Here is a 17,579-nt window from a genome sequence, read left to right as displayed (position 1 = left end):
TGCTGCATCTCCACCAGCTTAAGGCCAGATTAAGCTGAGAGGTCTTAGTGTGCGAGTAAGATGGAGACAGAGAGGAGGACTAATGACAGTCCATGTGCTCAAATGTGATTGTATACAATCCTCTGTCATTTAATGAACTCCACAAGGTCATAAGTAATACAATGGATTAAAACATTGAAACACATGTGTGAATAATACAGCATTACTGTATTTATATCGATCTATTTCTATGTGTATTCGACCGTACTCAACAGACAGCAAGAGACGATATACAGCTTTGATGCTGATTTGGGATGACATTAGACTTATAGTGTATGTCACTGTGTTGTCACTCAAGGCACACAGATCAAAGCTCTTTGCTGTGAGCAATCAGCTGACTCCAGACCTCAGTGATTGCCTCTGAGCTGAAACAAATCATCAGAATCAGAATCACTTTGTCAATTTCCGTATGTACTTACATAAGAATATCACCGCTGTCTGGCAGAAACTAACTATCTCTATTTTTCAAAAACAAATCAGTGCTATTGAACACCCTTTAGGCCTACGTCTGTGGGTGGGTTTTTACAAACATTGAACCAATGAAAAAATAGTATTAAAAAGCACTTCTGACTAAACCTCCTAACTCTGTTGGATCCTAAATCTGTCGTTCAAACCACCTAACTCCATTCTTTGTTTTTTTTACAGTCCTCACTGCACTCGGGAAGAAGCTGTTTCGCATCCTGCTCGTTCTGGCCTTAATGCTCCTTTACCTTTTCCCAGATAGTCCATGAGCCAGAGCCCCAAAATTGAGCAATGATTATCGAAAGAGTGGGCAAAACCAAACCTATATTAAATTGTTCATAGGGTCAATACGAGTAAATAAATATATGATAACCTTTCCACAGGAGCAGCTTTTTCATGGTTATCACACATTTTGTTATTTTCCCCATACGTACATGACAGGTGAAAAAATTACAAAATTTTAAAAAGAGTTATCATAATGAAACTTCCTGAGTTGATTACTTACATGAAGACAATGATTTATCGTATTACACGTTTTCTGAAATTGTATTTTTAAATATGCAAATTAGGCATTAGGAAAATATGCCCAAATTTGCATAACTTTCCAGAATCAACATTGGAACATTGGACAAAGCCAGAGTCAACATACTTATTTCATTTTGTTAAGATGTTGGAGTCAAAGGTTTTTAACGAGGGAATATTCAATATCTGGCTCAATTTTGGGGCTCTGGCTCCAGGACTAAATGCCTAATTTGCGTATTTAAATATACAATTTCAGAAAACTTGTAATACGATAAATCATTGTCTTCATGTAAGTAATCAACTCAGGAAGTTTCATTATGATAACTCTTTTTTAAATTTTGTCATTTTTTCACCTGTCATGTACGTATGGGGAAAATAACAAAATGTGTGATAACCATGAAAAAGCTGCTCCTGTGGAGAGGTTATCATATATTTATTTACTCGTATTGACCCTATGAACAATTTAATATAGGTATGGTTTTGCCCACTCTTTCGATAATGAAATCTTGTCTGGCTCATGGACTAAGAGGGCAGGAGGGCAAACAGGCAATGGGAAGGGTGACAGGGGTCCCTTATGATGCTGGTGGCTCTGTAACGCCAGGGATTCGAACCAGGGTCTCCCACGTCGAAAGCCAACATCTTATCCACTAGCCTAATCCCTAAAGGGGAATGCTCCATTGGCCGGGGGAGATATTAGGCTTTTTGTCATTAGGCAGAGGCTCTGAGCCACTACTGCTACAGCTCTTCGGGCAGCTTTCTGTATTGAGCTCTAACAAGGAGGCACCAATGATCCTCCCAGCTGTCTTCACCACCCGGTTCAGCTGACGTTTCTCTTGTGCCTTGCAGCTGCCAAACCAGGAAGTGAAGCCGTAGGTTAGAATGGACTCAATGGTGCCCCTATATGGTGGTGAGGAGAGGAGTAGGAAGGCCTGCCTTTTTGAACCTTCTTAATGATGCGTGGTGTTGGCGGTGGAGGTCATGTCGTCTGCCCGATGAACCCCCAGGAACGTGATGGTATTAACCCTTTCCACAGGGGTGCCACCGATGGTCAGCGGTGTGTGATGGTGGTTGCTGCCTTTCCTGAAATCGATCACCATCTCTTTTGTTTTGTCCACATTTAGGAAGAGATTGTGTCAATTGTTCCACCTCCTTCCTGTAAGCAGACTCAACATTATTACTAATGGGTCCCACCACGGTTGTGTCATCGGCGAACTTGAGGATGTGGTTACTGCCAGATTTGGCAGTGCAGTCGTGGGTCAACGGACTGAACAACAGGGGGCGATCCTGTGCTCACTGAGATCGTTCTCGATGTTTGGCTGTCAACACTGACTCTGTGTTGCCTCTGAGACCGGAAGTTGAGGATCCAGGTGCAGGTGCCATAGTCCACATTCAGCAACCTCAGCTTTTCCACCAACTGTTTTTTTCCCACCAAATGTGGAATTATGGTGTTGAATGCCGAGCTGAAGTTGATGAAGTCAGGAGCCTGGCGTAGGTGTTATTCTTTCTCTAGATGGGACAAAGTGAGATGGAGTGCAGTTGAGACAGCGTCATCTGTGGAGCGATTGGCACTACAGTAAATTCAAACTGTTGTGGATCCAGTTGAGGCTTTGTTTTTGTTTTAAGAGGTTCTGTGAATTCAGAGCCATAATTTCACAGTATAGGGAAAGTTACACACCCTTGCCACAGTTGCAGCAGTTCTCATTATTTCCCATTTGATTATTCAATTTAATGTATTCCTTTATGTCCACATGACACCCAGCTCAACACATGTAAGGAAATCATAACAGGACGATTTGCTCAACACCCTCCCCTGGTTCCTAGTCCTGTATGACACGACAACACCATTAAATATCTGAGTCACACTTACTCAAAGGATGCTCCCAATGGTCAAATATCCCCCCATCTACCAATCCACGCAGACATCTTGAACTGAATCCACCTATTGCCCGTCTTCCATCTATTCTAGACAACCAATTTGGAAGAACACACCAGCTGATTTCACCACCTGGCACCCAATAAGCCTGGCACAAGAAATAGGAGTCCAATGTTGTCCCTAACAAACATCTCATGTCAGAGAGATATGTATTATATATTAACAGGTGTATTAATTTATTTAATTATTATGTTTTACATATAGGCCAGGTAACGACCACAGATAGCTTTAAAAACAAACTCAATACCCACTTTTTTATTATTATTATTATTATTATTATTATTATTATTATTATTATTATTATTATTATGAGCCCTATTTTATACTCTTTGGCTATTTGAAAATAGCATCTACTTGCTCACAATGCGTCACATCATTTTACATTTTTGTAAAGGATTTCTGAATAATAATTTAATTGATTCAATTAGCAAAGTAACTCAACTGTCAAATGTAGAACATATTTGACTCTGAAATGTAGTGGAGTAGAAGTGTAAACTACAAGTATAAAGAAATGGAAATACTCAAGTAAATTAATAGGAGGCTACCTTGAAATTGTACTCAAACACAGTACTTGAGTAAATGTACTTTAGTTTGACACCACTGCCATCTAGTGAGTCATGTGATCGTTGGTGTCACATGATAGAGCGTGTTATCATCTGTCAGCTGCAGAGGGAAGAGTAGGGTGAGATATTCAAACAAACTGTATTCTTTCGTTATTCTATGTCTTGTCGGTCAAATCCGAGTGTTAGACAAAGAAATATTGTTAGAGAAACAGTAGTGTATTAAATTACATTTAAATTACTATTTTATGACAGCGAAGCAGCGCTAGCTTAGGTTAGCATCCATCCTCCTCTTATGTTCCAGAGCCTAGCTATAACAGCTAACAGCTGTGACTAGATAACGTTAATCATTTGACCTTCACTTTGGGTAATGTAAATGTATACAATTAACACGTAGGCAACATTTTAAGCTTGTACTTTCAACTGTTATGCCCGCGACGCGATCTGCCGTGTGTCGTGACATTGCTTCTCTCTCAGTTAGCATGACCTGCTGTTAGCAGAGCCAGCTGTACAGTACATTGCTGCAGGGCTAACTATATTGTAGCTTCAGTGGGAAGATGGGCAGATGATGATCACCACCAATATTAGATCATACATATAGGTATAGCCTTGGATCAAGACTGTCATAGATTTATTTTATCTGACTTTTACTTTCGTGTCTATGATATGCAAATGTCAGAATCGATCAAATACATCTATGATACTCTTGATCCAAGGCTACTGCAGGGCTAGCCCTTGATACAAGACTGTCATATATTATATGACAGATGACCGTCTTGTGATCCAAGGCTACTGCAGGGCTAACTTATATTGTAGCTTCAGTGTGAAGATGTTCAGAAGATGATCACCACCAATATTAGATCATACAGACATATAGGTGTCAATTCCAAGTCATTATGAGTTATTGTTTTCCTAACATCAACATTGATTCAAATCGTTGGGATTTTATATCAAGCAATAAACCTAGCCTTGGATCAACACTATCATAGAGCTTTTTGGTCGATTTTGACATTTGCAGATACCAAAGTCAGACTCGATAAAATACATATATGATAGTCTTGATCCAAGGCTACAACAAACCTTCCAATCCCAGTGTCCTACTGAGTGAGTAATGCATGAGTGTTTCCTGAAATTGATTTGGACTGTCTTTAATGGCTGTTATCTGAAACCAAGCATAAGCCACAGTGTATGTATGTATGACCGTACAACTCTCTAGCCTCATCATCTGTGACCTCACGTTGCTGCTAGTCCAGTCAGGACATCTGGGGCTGCAGGAGTTCTGAGAAAAAGTTCTGAGACCGTCTGAATGACGTCAATTTACTTGTTATATCGCCACTCTTTCCGAAAACTTTGGAAGGAGCATGTATTGTGCTTAGCCCCTTTCGGAACCCTGTATACCTTTTTTTTTGTATTTGGGATGACGGTATCCAAGATAACTGGATACCGTCATCCCAAATACAAAAAAGGTAATATACAGGGTTCCGAAAGGGCCCAGTATTGCGCTTAACACTACTTAGCACTCCATCTAATACTTTTTTTCCCATCCAGGTGGTGTGACATTCGATCAGGACACACATTGTTTTAGTCGACACATTCAAACATGGACATCCGCGGGGCTGTGGATGCTGCAGTCCCCACGAACATCATTGCTGCTAAGGCAGCTGAGGTTCGAGCCAACCAGGTCAACTGGCAGTCCTACCTCCAGTAAGTAGGAGTTCACTCCAGTGCTCTGTACTTGTTATAATATGCTGATATTCTGCAACGTTTGCTTCTATTGAGATTGAGAGGTCTCACTACTGTGACTGGAAAATAGGTTGATGGATTTATTTAGCCATGACAAAAAAAATCTCTGACTGGCACCACTGTTGTACAGTTTTGCGGTCTGGTCACCAGAGCGAGGACTAGACTGTAGCCTCTAGATCTGGATACCGTAGTCCAGGGGTATTCAACTAGATTAGGCAGGGGGCCACAATTGTAAAATGACTTGAAGTCAGGGGCCACAAGACCATGTTTGTGGTTAACCGTTTGTTGTGTGTGCTATAGCAAGGATTCACAAACTTTTCAGGCTGTGAACCCCCAAAAAGAATCATATTTGAACTGGGGACCCCCCACACTGACAAGCACTTGGAATTGTAGGAGTTGAGTTGATTGATTTAGTTTGACTCGGTTCCACAGATAAATATATTGTGAAAATAGCCGATCTACAAGCTCACAACGCCTCGCAGTGCAAGGCGTTGTGAGCTTGTAGTTGCCTCTTTCTTACGTAATATTTGACAATTTGGCCAATTTGGTATTAAAAAGGTCTGTAAAGTGTAACTTTAGAAATGTGCAGATATCGTATACACTTATACTGCATGTTGGTTTGTTTACTGCTGAGTGAGAAAACAATGTTGCACATTAAGCTAATCATCTGGGGACCCTCCAAAATCATTTGAGGACCCCCCTTGGGGTCCCGACCCCCAGTTTGGGAACCACTGCTATATAGGACACAACCGTGGACATATTATGTCCATTATGGTAACGTATTGGGGCCGGCTTTATACTGCATTCATGCATTTTGATGTTTGAAAGGATCATTTCGTTTTTCTTTTTTTTTATCTGTTTATTGGGGTTTTTAAAGGCATTTCTGTGCCAGTCCTTCATAGTGCACAGGCTTTGATTGGGATATTGAGAAAATAGGTAGTAGATATGTCAGTGTGTCCCTGACATGGAAGCGTCTTTGTGAGAAGAAAAGTGGAAGCAGGCTGATTTTTTTAAATGTTTTTGAGCATCCGACTGATAAGGGCACAAGCTCTAATAATGATCTAATGATCAGTTCAGACCATCATTCAGCTCAGGACGCTATTGAGGATGAATGGATCATACTGTAATGACATAGTGTAATGTCAAGCTGAACTACTTGAAAGCTACATTATTCTGAAATAATGAGAAGTAAACAAAATTTCTGGCTGTTTTGTTTCTTTGTACCATGAAAAGGCATTTTCTTAAGTACATATGACGTGAGCTGCTTGACACATTTTGATCCAAGTGATTTTCTTATGGGTGATTTTTTAGTTTATACTGGAGTAAAATATCTTTCAAGTAAGATATCTGTACCTTCACTATGGTTTTTATACACCGCTATTTATTTCTCCATGTTTAACGTGTAAGGCAGAATTGGGCAGAAATAATGAAGCAGTTGCTGCAATTTGTATAATAATAATAATAATAATTTGTTATTAGATTTATTATTACACTGGAATATGGAATGTGTTCCAGGGGCCAAATGAAAGCTCCGCTGGGGCCAGGTGTGGCCCACGGGCCGCCAGTTGAATATCACTGCCGTAGTCCTTGCCTTGTGAGTCAGTGTCTTGTGTGATGCTTCCTCTTTATGGCTGTATGTGTATAATAATACAAAATGGTTCATATAGTCTTCTTTTTCTTTTCCTTTTTCCTTGTTGTGATATACACACCCTTGATTATTATGTGGATGTACTTTAACTGTGGTAGCCAGGGGCTGTTCACTGTGGCTCTCTTGGGGCTCAGTTGTGGTATTTTCAGAGTGAGTGTCACTATTGTGCAGGCTGACTATAATTAGGGACAGGAAAGGGGGCACCAAACCAAACTACCACTACCGACCTGGCCAAGAAATGCCAGACTTTTAGTATACCGGTAGTAATATGTTCAGGGTCCAAACTTCTCATTAATGTAGGGACACCACCTCCAACGACTGCAGATGTGTTTGTCATATTTTATTAACATAATGTGCCATACAGATTGTTTAAGATTATTATTCATGAATCAATCTGGGAACCCATCGCCAACTGAAAATGAAAAACAGCGCCCTCTGCTGTTTGTTCTATGTCTGTTGGCTCTGGGGGGAAGAAAACGTAGAGCCAGAGCGCAAGGAGACCGGTGTTTGTGTATGCCTATGCCGCGTCACTTCCGGTTGGTGCGCTTGTGTTTTCATTCCCACTAACAATATTTCTACACGGAACACTAACACCACTTCTCCCAGAGAACATGGATCGTTTTGGTTATAAGCCCACTTGTTTCTATGATGAAAGAGTAAGTTAAAATGTGAATATATTTCCGTGGTTTTGTCTGCTCCGCGGACGCTATTGTTAAATTAGTTTCGGTTTGTTTCGAGGGGGAAAGATCGACGGACATGTGAATCCCGCCCACTACATTTGATTGGGTAAAGCGCGGCCTGCTTCCTGATCTGAAGGCACGCCCACTTGTAGCCCAGTGTGTACATGTTACGACGAGCCTTCACGACAGATTCTCACGCAGTGCAGAATCTGTTCTTGAGAGATTATTCATGAATTAACCCATTAAGACCGGGAAAGCCTATACGTTGTTATACCTTTAAAACCGGGAAAGCATCTGTGTCATTTTAGATGTTGCTATGTATATAGCAATATAGCTATGTATATACTGTAGCAACAGGAATTTTCTTAAATCTTTTTGAATAAGAAATTGAAGATTTTCTGAAAACTTAGGTTAAGATTTAGAAGGCGTTCTTAAAATAGGCCTCAGATCAAATTTTCTAAATGGGTTAAAATCCTGGATTGTAGCTTTAATTTAAGTTTTCTTTCTTTTTTTGTTGTTGCAGGGGTCAGATGATTTCTGCAGAGGACTGTGAGTTCATTAAGAAGTTTGAGGTGGCTCACTCTGAGGAGAAACAGGTCATTCTGACCAATGAAGGACATCAGGTATCAAGCTATCAGTACTTTAATACTTTCTGAACTGTGAATCCAACTGTATTTCTGTTTGTACAGTGGCATACATACAATACTGGTGTTGTCACTATACTGGACATTTAAGTTCAATATTATACCTTGACGGCATTACAAATCTGACTTTTAATAAAGGAATTTAATGACTATCATGAACTGAAAACAATATTTTGTAGTTGTCCAAAGATATGATGATGCTGATGATTATATACTTTATTAGATATATACATTGTCACCAGCATAGAAACATCCAGATAGATATGAACAGACAGACAAAACACAGGTGGCTCCCCTGTGTTCAAATAAAATAGTTGCAGTATGTCATCACCATCGTAAAATAACGTTGGTACTGCAGTAGTGCAGCAACTTTGTTAGCATCCATGTTTTGAACTTCTCTCAGTAGTATTGCTCACATATAGACTTGCCGGTATCCTTTGCCTTTCCTTATTCATTCACCTCAATTGCAAAGTATTAATTTGCAAACATGTTGCGGACAGAAGTCAAGTCAAATCGTGCGAGGCAGAGATTGAAAGAGCAGAAGTCAAGCCAAATTGTGCGAGGCAGAGATTAAAAGAGAATTTGGATTCAGAAACGTACCTCATTGTTGTGAATCAAACAATTTTCAAGTGAAGCAAACGGGTTGAGTGACGAAACCTGAGAGCAGCACGGTTGGTGAGCAGCGGGGCTGCTCCATGTAAATGTGTGTAGGCTATATGGGTGTCGCTGTATCCCAAAGTAGGATATGAAGGATTCTATTTTTCATCGGAGAAAGTGTAGGTGGCATCGATAGTGCTGCAAATGAGTATTGAAAACCTTTAAAATATTCTGATTCGGTACTGAAGATGATACATTCATGACAACTATACAGTGCAGCTCCCATTAAAATGGTATAAAATCAATTTCACTGTGACAAATGTGTTTACCTCTCTCAAAGAAACATTGTCTTGCATTCTTGGCTGACGGCACAGAGCTAACACATGGGAATGTTTTCAAAAGATACACAGCCTTCAGATGCCTGAAGAAGGTCTATTGACCGAAACGTTGCTTAAATAAAGTTGTCCCTATTGTGCAAGTCTAGACGGTGTGCGCGGGTCATTTTATTTTATTCTATACAAAAGATACACAGCTAAATCTTCTGTCAAAATCTTATCTCTCTGAGAGTGTAAAGATAATAACTCTTGAGAGTGAAGAATGGAACCACTGTGGCAAGCAGAAGCATTGTTGATTTAGAGACGTATGGATGATGAAAGACTTACAATTTCATATTGTTTGTGCTCGGTGATGCGAAGACCTTTCTGAACCTTTTCATCTTGTTTGTGCTCAGTGTGCGAAGACCTTTCTGAACCTGATGGCTCACATCTCCAAGGAGCAAACAGTCCAGTATATCCTGACTCTGATCGATGACACTCTGCAGGTAAAACACACACACACACACACACACACACACACACACCCACACCCACACCCACACACACACACACAGTGTGTAAAGTAACTAAGCACATTTACTCAAGTACTGTACTTAACACATCTTAAGTGCCAGAGGTCTTTTAAAACGGGGTACATCCAGTGCCAGCGTTCTTACCGTTTACGCTGATCTGTTTCGAGCTGTAGAAGCCTCCACGAGGATCCGGATGTAAACAAAGGGTGTCTGCGTGATGGTCGAGGGTCCCGACTAACGACTGGAACAATAATATTTCTAATGCGATCCGCCATTGTAGAGTGATCGCCCGTCGAAAATGGCTTGTTTTCACCACGGTAAAAAGATATGGAGATAAGGACCTTTTTCTCAAGATCCTTTCATTGGAGTGGACGGAAGAGACGTTTTTTGGGCCCTTGTCACATCCGTCCATTCCATTTTACAGGGACCTAGGATGATTCCTAAATTGCATTAGAGCGCCCCTTGTGGAAAAAATAAATAAAATAAAACATTTGCAAACACGAGAATTCTCGTTTATGTGTTAAGTAAAATTTTAAGGTATTTTTTTCTTTACTGGAATATTTCCAATTTTATGTACTTCTGCTCCCATTACATCTCAGAGGCAAATATTGTACTTTTACTCCACTACAATTATTAGAAAACTTCAGTTATTTGTTACTTTGTAGATTTGGATTATTATTACAAAACATACATTAACCACAATGCGTCGCTATGCATTTGTACACTTTCAGAGTCAAATAAACACTGAGATTTTACAGTGTAGATTGGGAAAGGTGGTATGAATAATGTATACCAAATTCATGAGGTTTAGAATAACAGGTTTTATGCATTTGAAAACTTGTGAATTGGGACATTCTGCACAATGAGCACATTCTACTTTTGATGCGTTAAGTACATTTTTATACCAATTCTCTTGTACTTTTATAAACTTTGAATTCCGGACTTTATTATTATATTATTTATTATTAGAGTATTTCTACATTGGAGTATTGATATTTTTACGTAAGTAAAGAAATTTTGTATTTTTTCCACCACTGCTCACACTCACACTCTGACACTCACACTCGACTGACCATGGACAACACAATGTCAAATCATGAGCATTTCACACCCTTTGACTGTGGAATGGACACAAACCGGTCCATTTTTACACTCGGTTGTTAAAATATTACTGAGGATTTTACTGTGCAGGGACATGTACTCGCATGTAGATTTTTTTATAATGAGAGTATTATAATGAAAGTATTTTAGCACTCCACTGGATCAGCCTCGAGAACCATCATTATTAAGCTTGTCATGTGCATTTTAATATCTGACATGATGACCTACAGCAGTGGTTCTCAAACGTATAACTTTCAAGGACCCCCATAACTCTGACAGGACCCTTGGGGTCCATTTGGTTCCATTTGTATACTCTCAGAGTTACAGACCTGTAAGGGACCATATGGAACCCTGAGGGTCCCTGGACCCCATTTTGAGAGCCACTGCTCTATAGTGTTTGCAAAGCACTCTAGTTGTATTTACTTATTTTATTGACACATCAGATGAGCCAGGTTGATTTATTTGAATGCTGCTATTGATTGGATTATACAAGTTATCCAGCAAATGAATGCGCTCGTTTAAGTCTTTTTCAGTCATTGTGCGTCATTGCTTGTTAATTCACTTGTCTATCAGGAGAACCATCAGAGGGTGAACATCTTCTTTGACTATGCCAAGAAGACTAAGAACACTGCATGGTCCTACTTTCTTCCCATGCTGAATCGTCAGGACCTATTCACTGTCCACATGGTAAGTTACTTAGTATAGTGGTTCCCAACCTTTTCAGCCTGTGACCTCCCCAAAAATAATTATATTTGAACTGGGGACCCCCCCACCCTGACCAGCACTTGGAATTGTAGACATTACATTTAGTTTGACTCGGTTCCACAGATAAATATTGTGAAAATAGCCGATCTACAAGCTCTGCTATTTTCTCATATTATTTGCAATTTGGCCAATGTTTGACCAGTTTTATAGTACAGTTTGTTGATTACATTGGATGCAGTAATAGTATATACTTATATAGGCCACACCAACAATGATGGAATCAGTGTTGGTGTGGTCTATATTAGAGACAAATAAACAAAATAAGATTATTTAAACATGCTCTATAAATATGCTTTTCCGCCTTCCTCTACCAGGCCGCAAGGATCATCGCCAAACTGGCCGCCTGGGGACGTGAGCTGATGGAGGGAAGTGACCTCAACTACTACTTCAACTGGATAAAGACTCAACTCAGCTCACAGGTAGCCTACTGTAGCCTACTTACAGTGCACAATGTATTCTTGAAGTAACCTACAAGTACTGTACACACATGATGCAGCATTCTCTGACTGTATCAGAGTATCCTACAAGTACTGTACACACACATGATGCAGCATTCTGACTGTAGCAGGGTATCCTACAAGTACTGTACACACATGATGCAGCATTCTGTAGCAGAGTATCTCACTGGTACTATACATGATGCAAGCTTGCACACCCACTACAAAACCTATGTGCAGGCCAAACTGGTCAATAGTAGGTCAAAAGGAAATGCTTGCACACTGGAGCGTGACTTGCTCCCAGTCAATTAATTAAATTGCCTTCATTCCACTGAAATTGTGTTATGGAGCCATACATGAAACTCATGTCAACATTAGAACCATTCGAACAGGTCCTAGATGATTGAGTTATGTTTGTAATGTTGGGATTGCAGTGTCTACAGGCTTGTATATTAATCCATAGCCAGAGAGAAGTTATTGGTATGTCTTAATAGGTCCTTCTGGTCAGTAATGTCCCTATTGGGGACTGTCTTTTTCCGCTTCTGACCATAGGGCTGTCCTCTATCTGTATATTAACCATTTGATCTGTAATGGTGAAATTGCGGTCCTTTGTTGTTATTGTTGTGGCTTGTTGATGAAGAATGCTTTTTAGATGATGCATTACAACTCATTTACTCTTTCTTTGTTGTAATAAGGATACCCTTGAAACACTAGCGTAATTTTGATATGAAAACACAAAATGTTAACATGTCACACATTATCTTGCATAATGTATATTATTGTAAACTGATGTTTTTCTTTCTGATTTTTTTGTTTTCATTTTGATTTCATAGCATCATAATGAGTAATTTATTTTGTAATTAAACATAAAAGTCATTCTTTTTTGGTACAGCAGCACTAATGAAGTTCTCCCAATTCCAAATCACTCTCCTTGAAATGCTACATAATTGATGCTAAGGTTGGGAAGAATATGGCATAAAAATGTGTAATTTTGTTGACGAGCTGCTCAAGCTTCACATTGCAACGGACAAGAACATAATGATCAAAAGGAGCTTTTCAAATTACAGCCTTGAACACATTTCTAACGTGAAGACATTTGTATGCATGTTGCTTTTGTCCTGTGGCCTTTTTGTTACGGAATTGCTTGCTACAGTATGACAAGACGCTAATAATGACATCTACTGGGGGGGAAATAGATGGTTTCTACGTCCCGTTAGTTAGTATCTCAGTTGCAACATGCTGGCAGGATATGAGTAGTTGTATTAAACGGTTGTTGTAACAAACTGATTCAATCAGCTGAACAGGTACAATGGTTTAAAATCCCCCCGTCCCGCCCCCAGTCTTGCAGGACATGTAGGTCTAAATCTATTTATATGAAATCGAATTTCATATAACAGACAGAACCTAGGGCTATAGCTATAGTACAGTCCTGTTGGTAGGGCTGTCACCATTACAAATTTAAGTTGATGATTAATTGTCACGCTAATATTTGCGATTCCTGCTTGCCTTTTAGGCTTCGTAATCAAAAATTGCACAGGGAAGATATGTCAAATAATTGAAACATACAAAGAAATGACTGACATTCATTTTATACGAACGAATAGAGGAAATAGCTGATCACAAGCTTACAACGTGTCTACAAGCTTACAGTTTGTAAGCTTCTAGATCAGCTACAGTAGACGATTATGACAAAAATAATTATGACAAAATAATTGCGATTACTCAGATAATTGCGACTAGACGATTTATGTAATAATTCTGACAGGCCTGGTCTGTTGAGCTCGTTAGATTTTTCTATTCAGAGCCCTGAACTAAGCCTCCTCCTACTGTACTTCAATTGTCCTTGAATAGAAATGGCCTCATCTGTTCTCCTCACAGTGAAAGCCTTATTGACGTGAGCGTCATGATTTGAACCGTTTTTTAAGGTGAATGGCCTCATTGGATCCCAAGATGGTTCTGATGAAAGGAGCAGTGCTGTGGCACTTCATGCTGCGCTGAGTAGATGCAATGTGCAGTGAGTTGATAAAAGAACAGAATATGGATCAGCCATGGTCGCAGCTAGGCTCAATGTAGCGCTGCAATGTAATTAGAAATCTCTCTCTAAAAGCTATCTGGAGGTTATCTCCCATTCAGTCGGTCGTTCAAAGTGCTGGCGGGTTTTTGTGTTATTGATTCAATGAACATTTCATATCCTCATGAGGTATCTCTCACATACACACACACACACACACACACACACACACACACACACACACACACACACACACACACACACACACACACTTTAGTTTTCTTCATTATTCACAAGTTGCCAAAGAAAATTCCAAAGGACATTCTGTCATTATTTCTCTCCCCGACAGCCTCGAAATAATCTTTTATGTGTTCTCATTGAATTGTGCGGTCATGGTCGAGTTCGCTGTGTGTGTGTGTGTGTGTGTGTGTGTGTGCCGGGCACGATCAGCCTACCGTCACACCGGAAGCCATGTGGACTACAGTACCTAAGCAACCATGTGGCACCTCTTTCTTTTTGTTTGTTTCTCTCCCATTAGAACCTACATGGTACAGGTCCAGAATCAGGCACAGGACAAGGGACTATTTCCCCCAGTGAAGTGAGTATGAGCGGCTCAAGCTGCCCCACCCCCCCGGCGCTTCCACAGCAAAATGGCAGGGGGTTTGTGCAACCTGGCTTCTGTCAGCTTTCACTGGACATCCACATCTTTGTCTTTCCTTAAACGCCCCCCGCCCCCCGATGTCTCTCTTTTTCTCTTCCATCTTGTTGTTGCACTCCAGTTTTCTCACTAAATATTCCAGCTTCTTTGTCGGGGACACGAGTGTCTTCTATCTATTGTACATGTTTGTGACATGCAGTGGTGAAATCTCATTTAGCCTAACTGCGGCATGGTACTGGCTGCAACTGATTATTAGGCTCAGCTGTATTGAGTGGGAATTGCATGACCATAAGCTGTCTTAATGCCAGAAGTGCATGAAGAAAAAACATTTAAACCCTTAAATAAAGGGAATATGGGGGGAGGCTCTGTGCATAACTAGTCCTGGGTTTCTGGAAGGTGGCATACAGTACCTGTTTCCGGTACCGGTTAATTTTAATTTTCTATAGCTTCAGATTTGAACGGGAAACGCATGTGAAGGTGTCATAATGTGTTTCCGGTTCAAACCTGAAACCATGAAACAAAGCTGTGGGAAAAGAAACAGGAAATGGATGTGCCACCTTCTGGAAACCTGTGACTACAGACTACAGTTATGCACAGAGTCTATTGAAATAACATTCAAAGCCTAGCAACAGCATCCCGCCATGTTATAAAGGACATATTAACATGTGTTATTCCTGGGAGACACGCTTAGAAATCTGCTGATGAGAGGGGCTGGCTGATAACCGAACATGTGCCCCACTACCACTCTTCTGTCCTTCATGTCTCCTTCACTTCCTGTTTATACTGCTGGATCTGTCTGCTTTGGGTTTTTTTTCTTTAATACAACAGCTGCTACAGTAGTTCTTTGACAGATTAGTTTCATCTCTTCTTCCTCCTCCCGCTCCTCTACTCTTTAGATGCCTCCACTCTAATCTCTAAACCTTTATTCACATCGTTCTGCTTAGGTGTGATGGAGCACTCTTCACCTGCTCACCTGCCCACCCTTCCCACCTCCTTCCTGTTTCTCTGTATCTTTGTACTGTCAAAGTGAGTGTGTGATCTAGCATGGGTTGCTCTGTAAAGCTGTTAGGTTTGCATGTGCAGTTGCCTGTTAGGTTTGGTAGGTTGACGTTGATGCAAGTTTGTCATGGTTTGGGTATCTTTTCTCTCACCTGTGTTGTCTATGCCTGTCAACTATACTTCATCCCTCTGCGACTGAGCTGCTCTGATGACACCTAACCTTCTAATCTCGTCTCTCTCGCTTGAATCCCTGATTACACACTGATATCGATGGGTCTCCCGTTTTGTTTTAGTTTGTTCAATGTTTTGAGAACAAATGTTGTGCCCTGTTGTCCGTTCCAGAGCTCTCAGTATGTCCAGTGTGTGGCCGGCTGCCTCCAGCTGATGCTGAGGGTCAACGAGTATCGCTTTGCCTGGGTGGAGGCTGATGGCGTGAACTGGTGAGTAGTTGTACAGTTGCTCCTTATACATTGCTGGGGAAAGGGTGGGAAATGTTGTGAATTTTATAAAGTTTGTCAAAAGGTTTTGCAACTGGACAAAGATATCATGGATAATAAGCTATAATTGGGTCCCAGTGGCTACACTTTATTATTATTATTATTGTTGTTGTTGTTGTTTTGGGGGGGTCATTTTGGTATGTCATGTCACAATTTTACGTCCGCCAAGGAGATAATGACCCCCTATCTGTTTGTATGTCTGTTGACAAGATATTTTTTAGCAGTTATGAATGGATATATACAAAATGTGGTGGAAAGGTTGGTCTTCGATGTGCAGGCTGGATATATACAAAATGTGGTGGAAAGGTTGGTCTTCGATGTGCAGGCTAATGCATCATGTCATTATGTTGGCCAAAATAAGCACTGCAACCTAAGACAACCTTATAGACAAACATTGGTGGAGATCTGTGTTCTACTGAATACATTTTCTAGCATTCTACATGAATGCCAGCCAGGTAATGAAATCCTAGTTCAATGTCTCTGCGACAAAATTGAATTATAGGCCATGGCCCTGTTCTTCTCTTGCTGCCAAGGTGTTATCCAACAGCCACTCTGATACAGTTGCCGGGCATGCTTTGAAAATCTGGATAAAGACATGAATTGGTGGATTTTGCAGAGCCACTTTTGCTCCACATATTGTGATATTTCTTGCCCTAGTTGATATCTGCTATTATGCTATGTTTTCTACTATGAACAGACATCATTGCATTTAAACGGATGCATGGAAACACATTTTCTAGTATGAATCTAAAATCGTTGGTGTGTTTCAATCATATTGGCAAGCTAGTGTCAACATCGAACAAATCATAAAACATTTGAAGATATGAGACTTTTCAAATTAAATCTTGCGTGTGATATTCCTGCATGTAACTGATGGTGAATAGGGCAAAATGGGACATTTTACTTGACGATTAATTGTCATACAAATAATTGCGTTTTTGGCATTGAATATTGGACATATCCTAATTAAAATCCTATATTAAAATTGGCTTAAGGGAGAGCCGGCCGGTGGACCTCTGACGTCACGCTCATGTCACTATGACTCAGCCATAATGTAAGGAGTTCCCAATGCAGCTACGCCCAAATATAACCTCTGTGTCTTCATGGCATCAGGCGCAAACAAATCAGTCAGCTCCATATATGGGCACAAAAGGGGCCATGCCCATATAAGGGCATATACTGATGATGACATTAGCGAACTCCATATATGGGCATAAAAGGGACAAGGACTGACAGTTCCAGAGATCCGGTTGTCCAGAGCCACAGATCTGACCACTATGTCCATATATGGTCATATGCATATTACTTAAACTCGGCACGCGCAGCGGCAAGAAGTCGAGGGAGTGTGATGCCTGCCGCTGAGTAGTTAGGATATACAGTTGTCCAGAACCGCCGATTCAACCAGTATGCCCATATATGGACATTCCAATATATTG

The 17,579-nt window shown here is 40.4% G+C and overlaps 1 protein-coding gene across 1 annotated transcript in view; it reads left to right on the top strand.

Moving 5' to 3' along the window:
- Positions 1–3,591: 3,591 nt before the first annotated feature.
- Positions 3,592–17,579, top strand: part of atp6v1h (ATPase H+ transporting V1 subunit H) — a 32,805-nt gene continuing 18,817 nt past the window's right edge. Inside the window, exons 1-8 of the mRNA XM_080440173.1 lie at positions 3,592–3,638; positions 5,065–5,220; positions 8,111–8,210; positions 9,559–9,648; positions 11,350–11,463; positions 11,856–11,960; positions 14,528–14,587; positions 15,989–16,086. Of these exons, the coding sequence (XP_080296299.1) occupies positions 5,117–5,220; positions 8,111–8,210; positions 9,559–9,648; positions 11,350–11,463; positions 11,856–11,960; positions 14,528–14,587; positions 15,989–16,086 (671 nt within the window). The 5' untranslated portion in view covers positions 3,592–3,638; positions 5,065–5,116. The remainder of the gene's footprint in view (positions 3,639–5,064; positions 5,221–8,110; positions 8,211–9,558; positions 9,649–11,349; positions 11,464–11,855; positions 11,961–14,527; positions 14,588–15,988; positions 16,087–17,579) is intronic.

Source organism: Gymnoscopelus braueri (genome assembly GCF_963280865.1).
Source record: "Gymnoscopelus braueri genome assembly, chromosome: 10".
Classification (NCBI taxonomy): Eukaryota; Metazoa; Chordata; class Actinopteri; order Myctophiformes; family Myctophidae; genus Gymnoscopelus; species Gymnoscopelus braueri.
The sequence above is the reverse complement of the archived record's forward strand: the minus strand, read 5'-3'. Positions and strand labels throughout refer to the sequence as shown.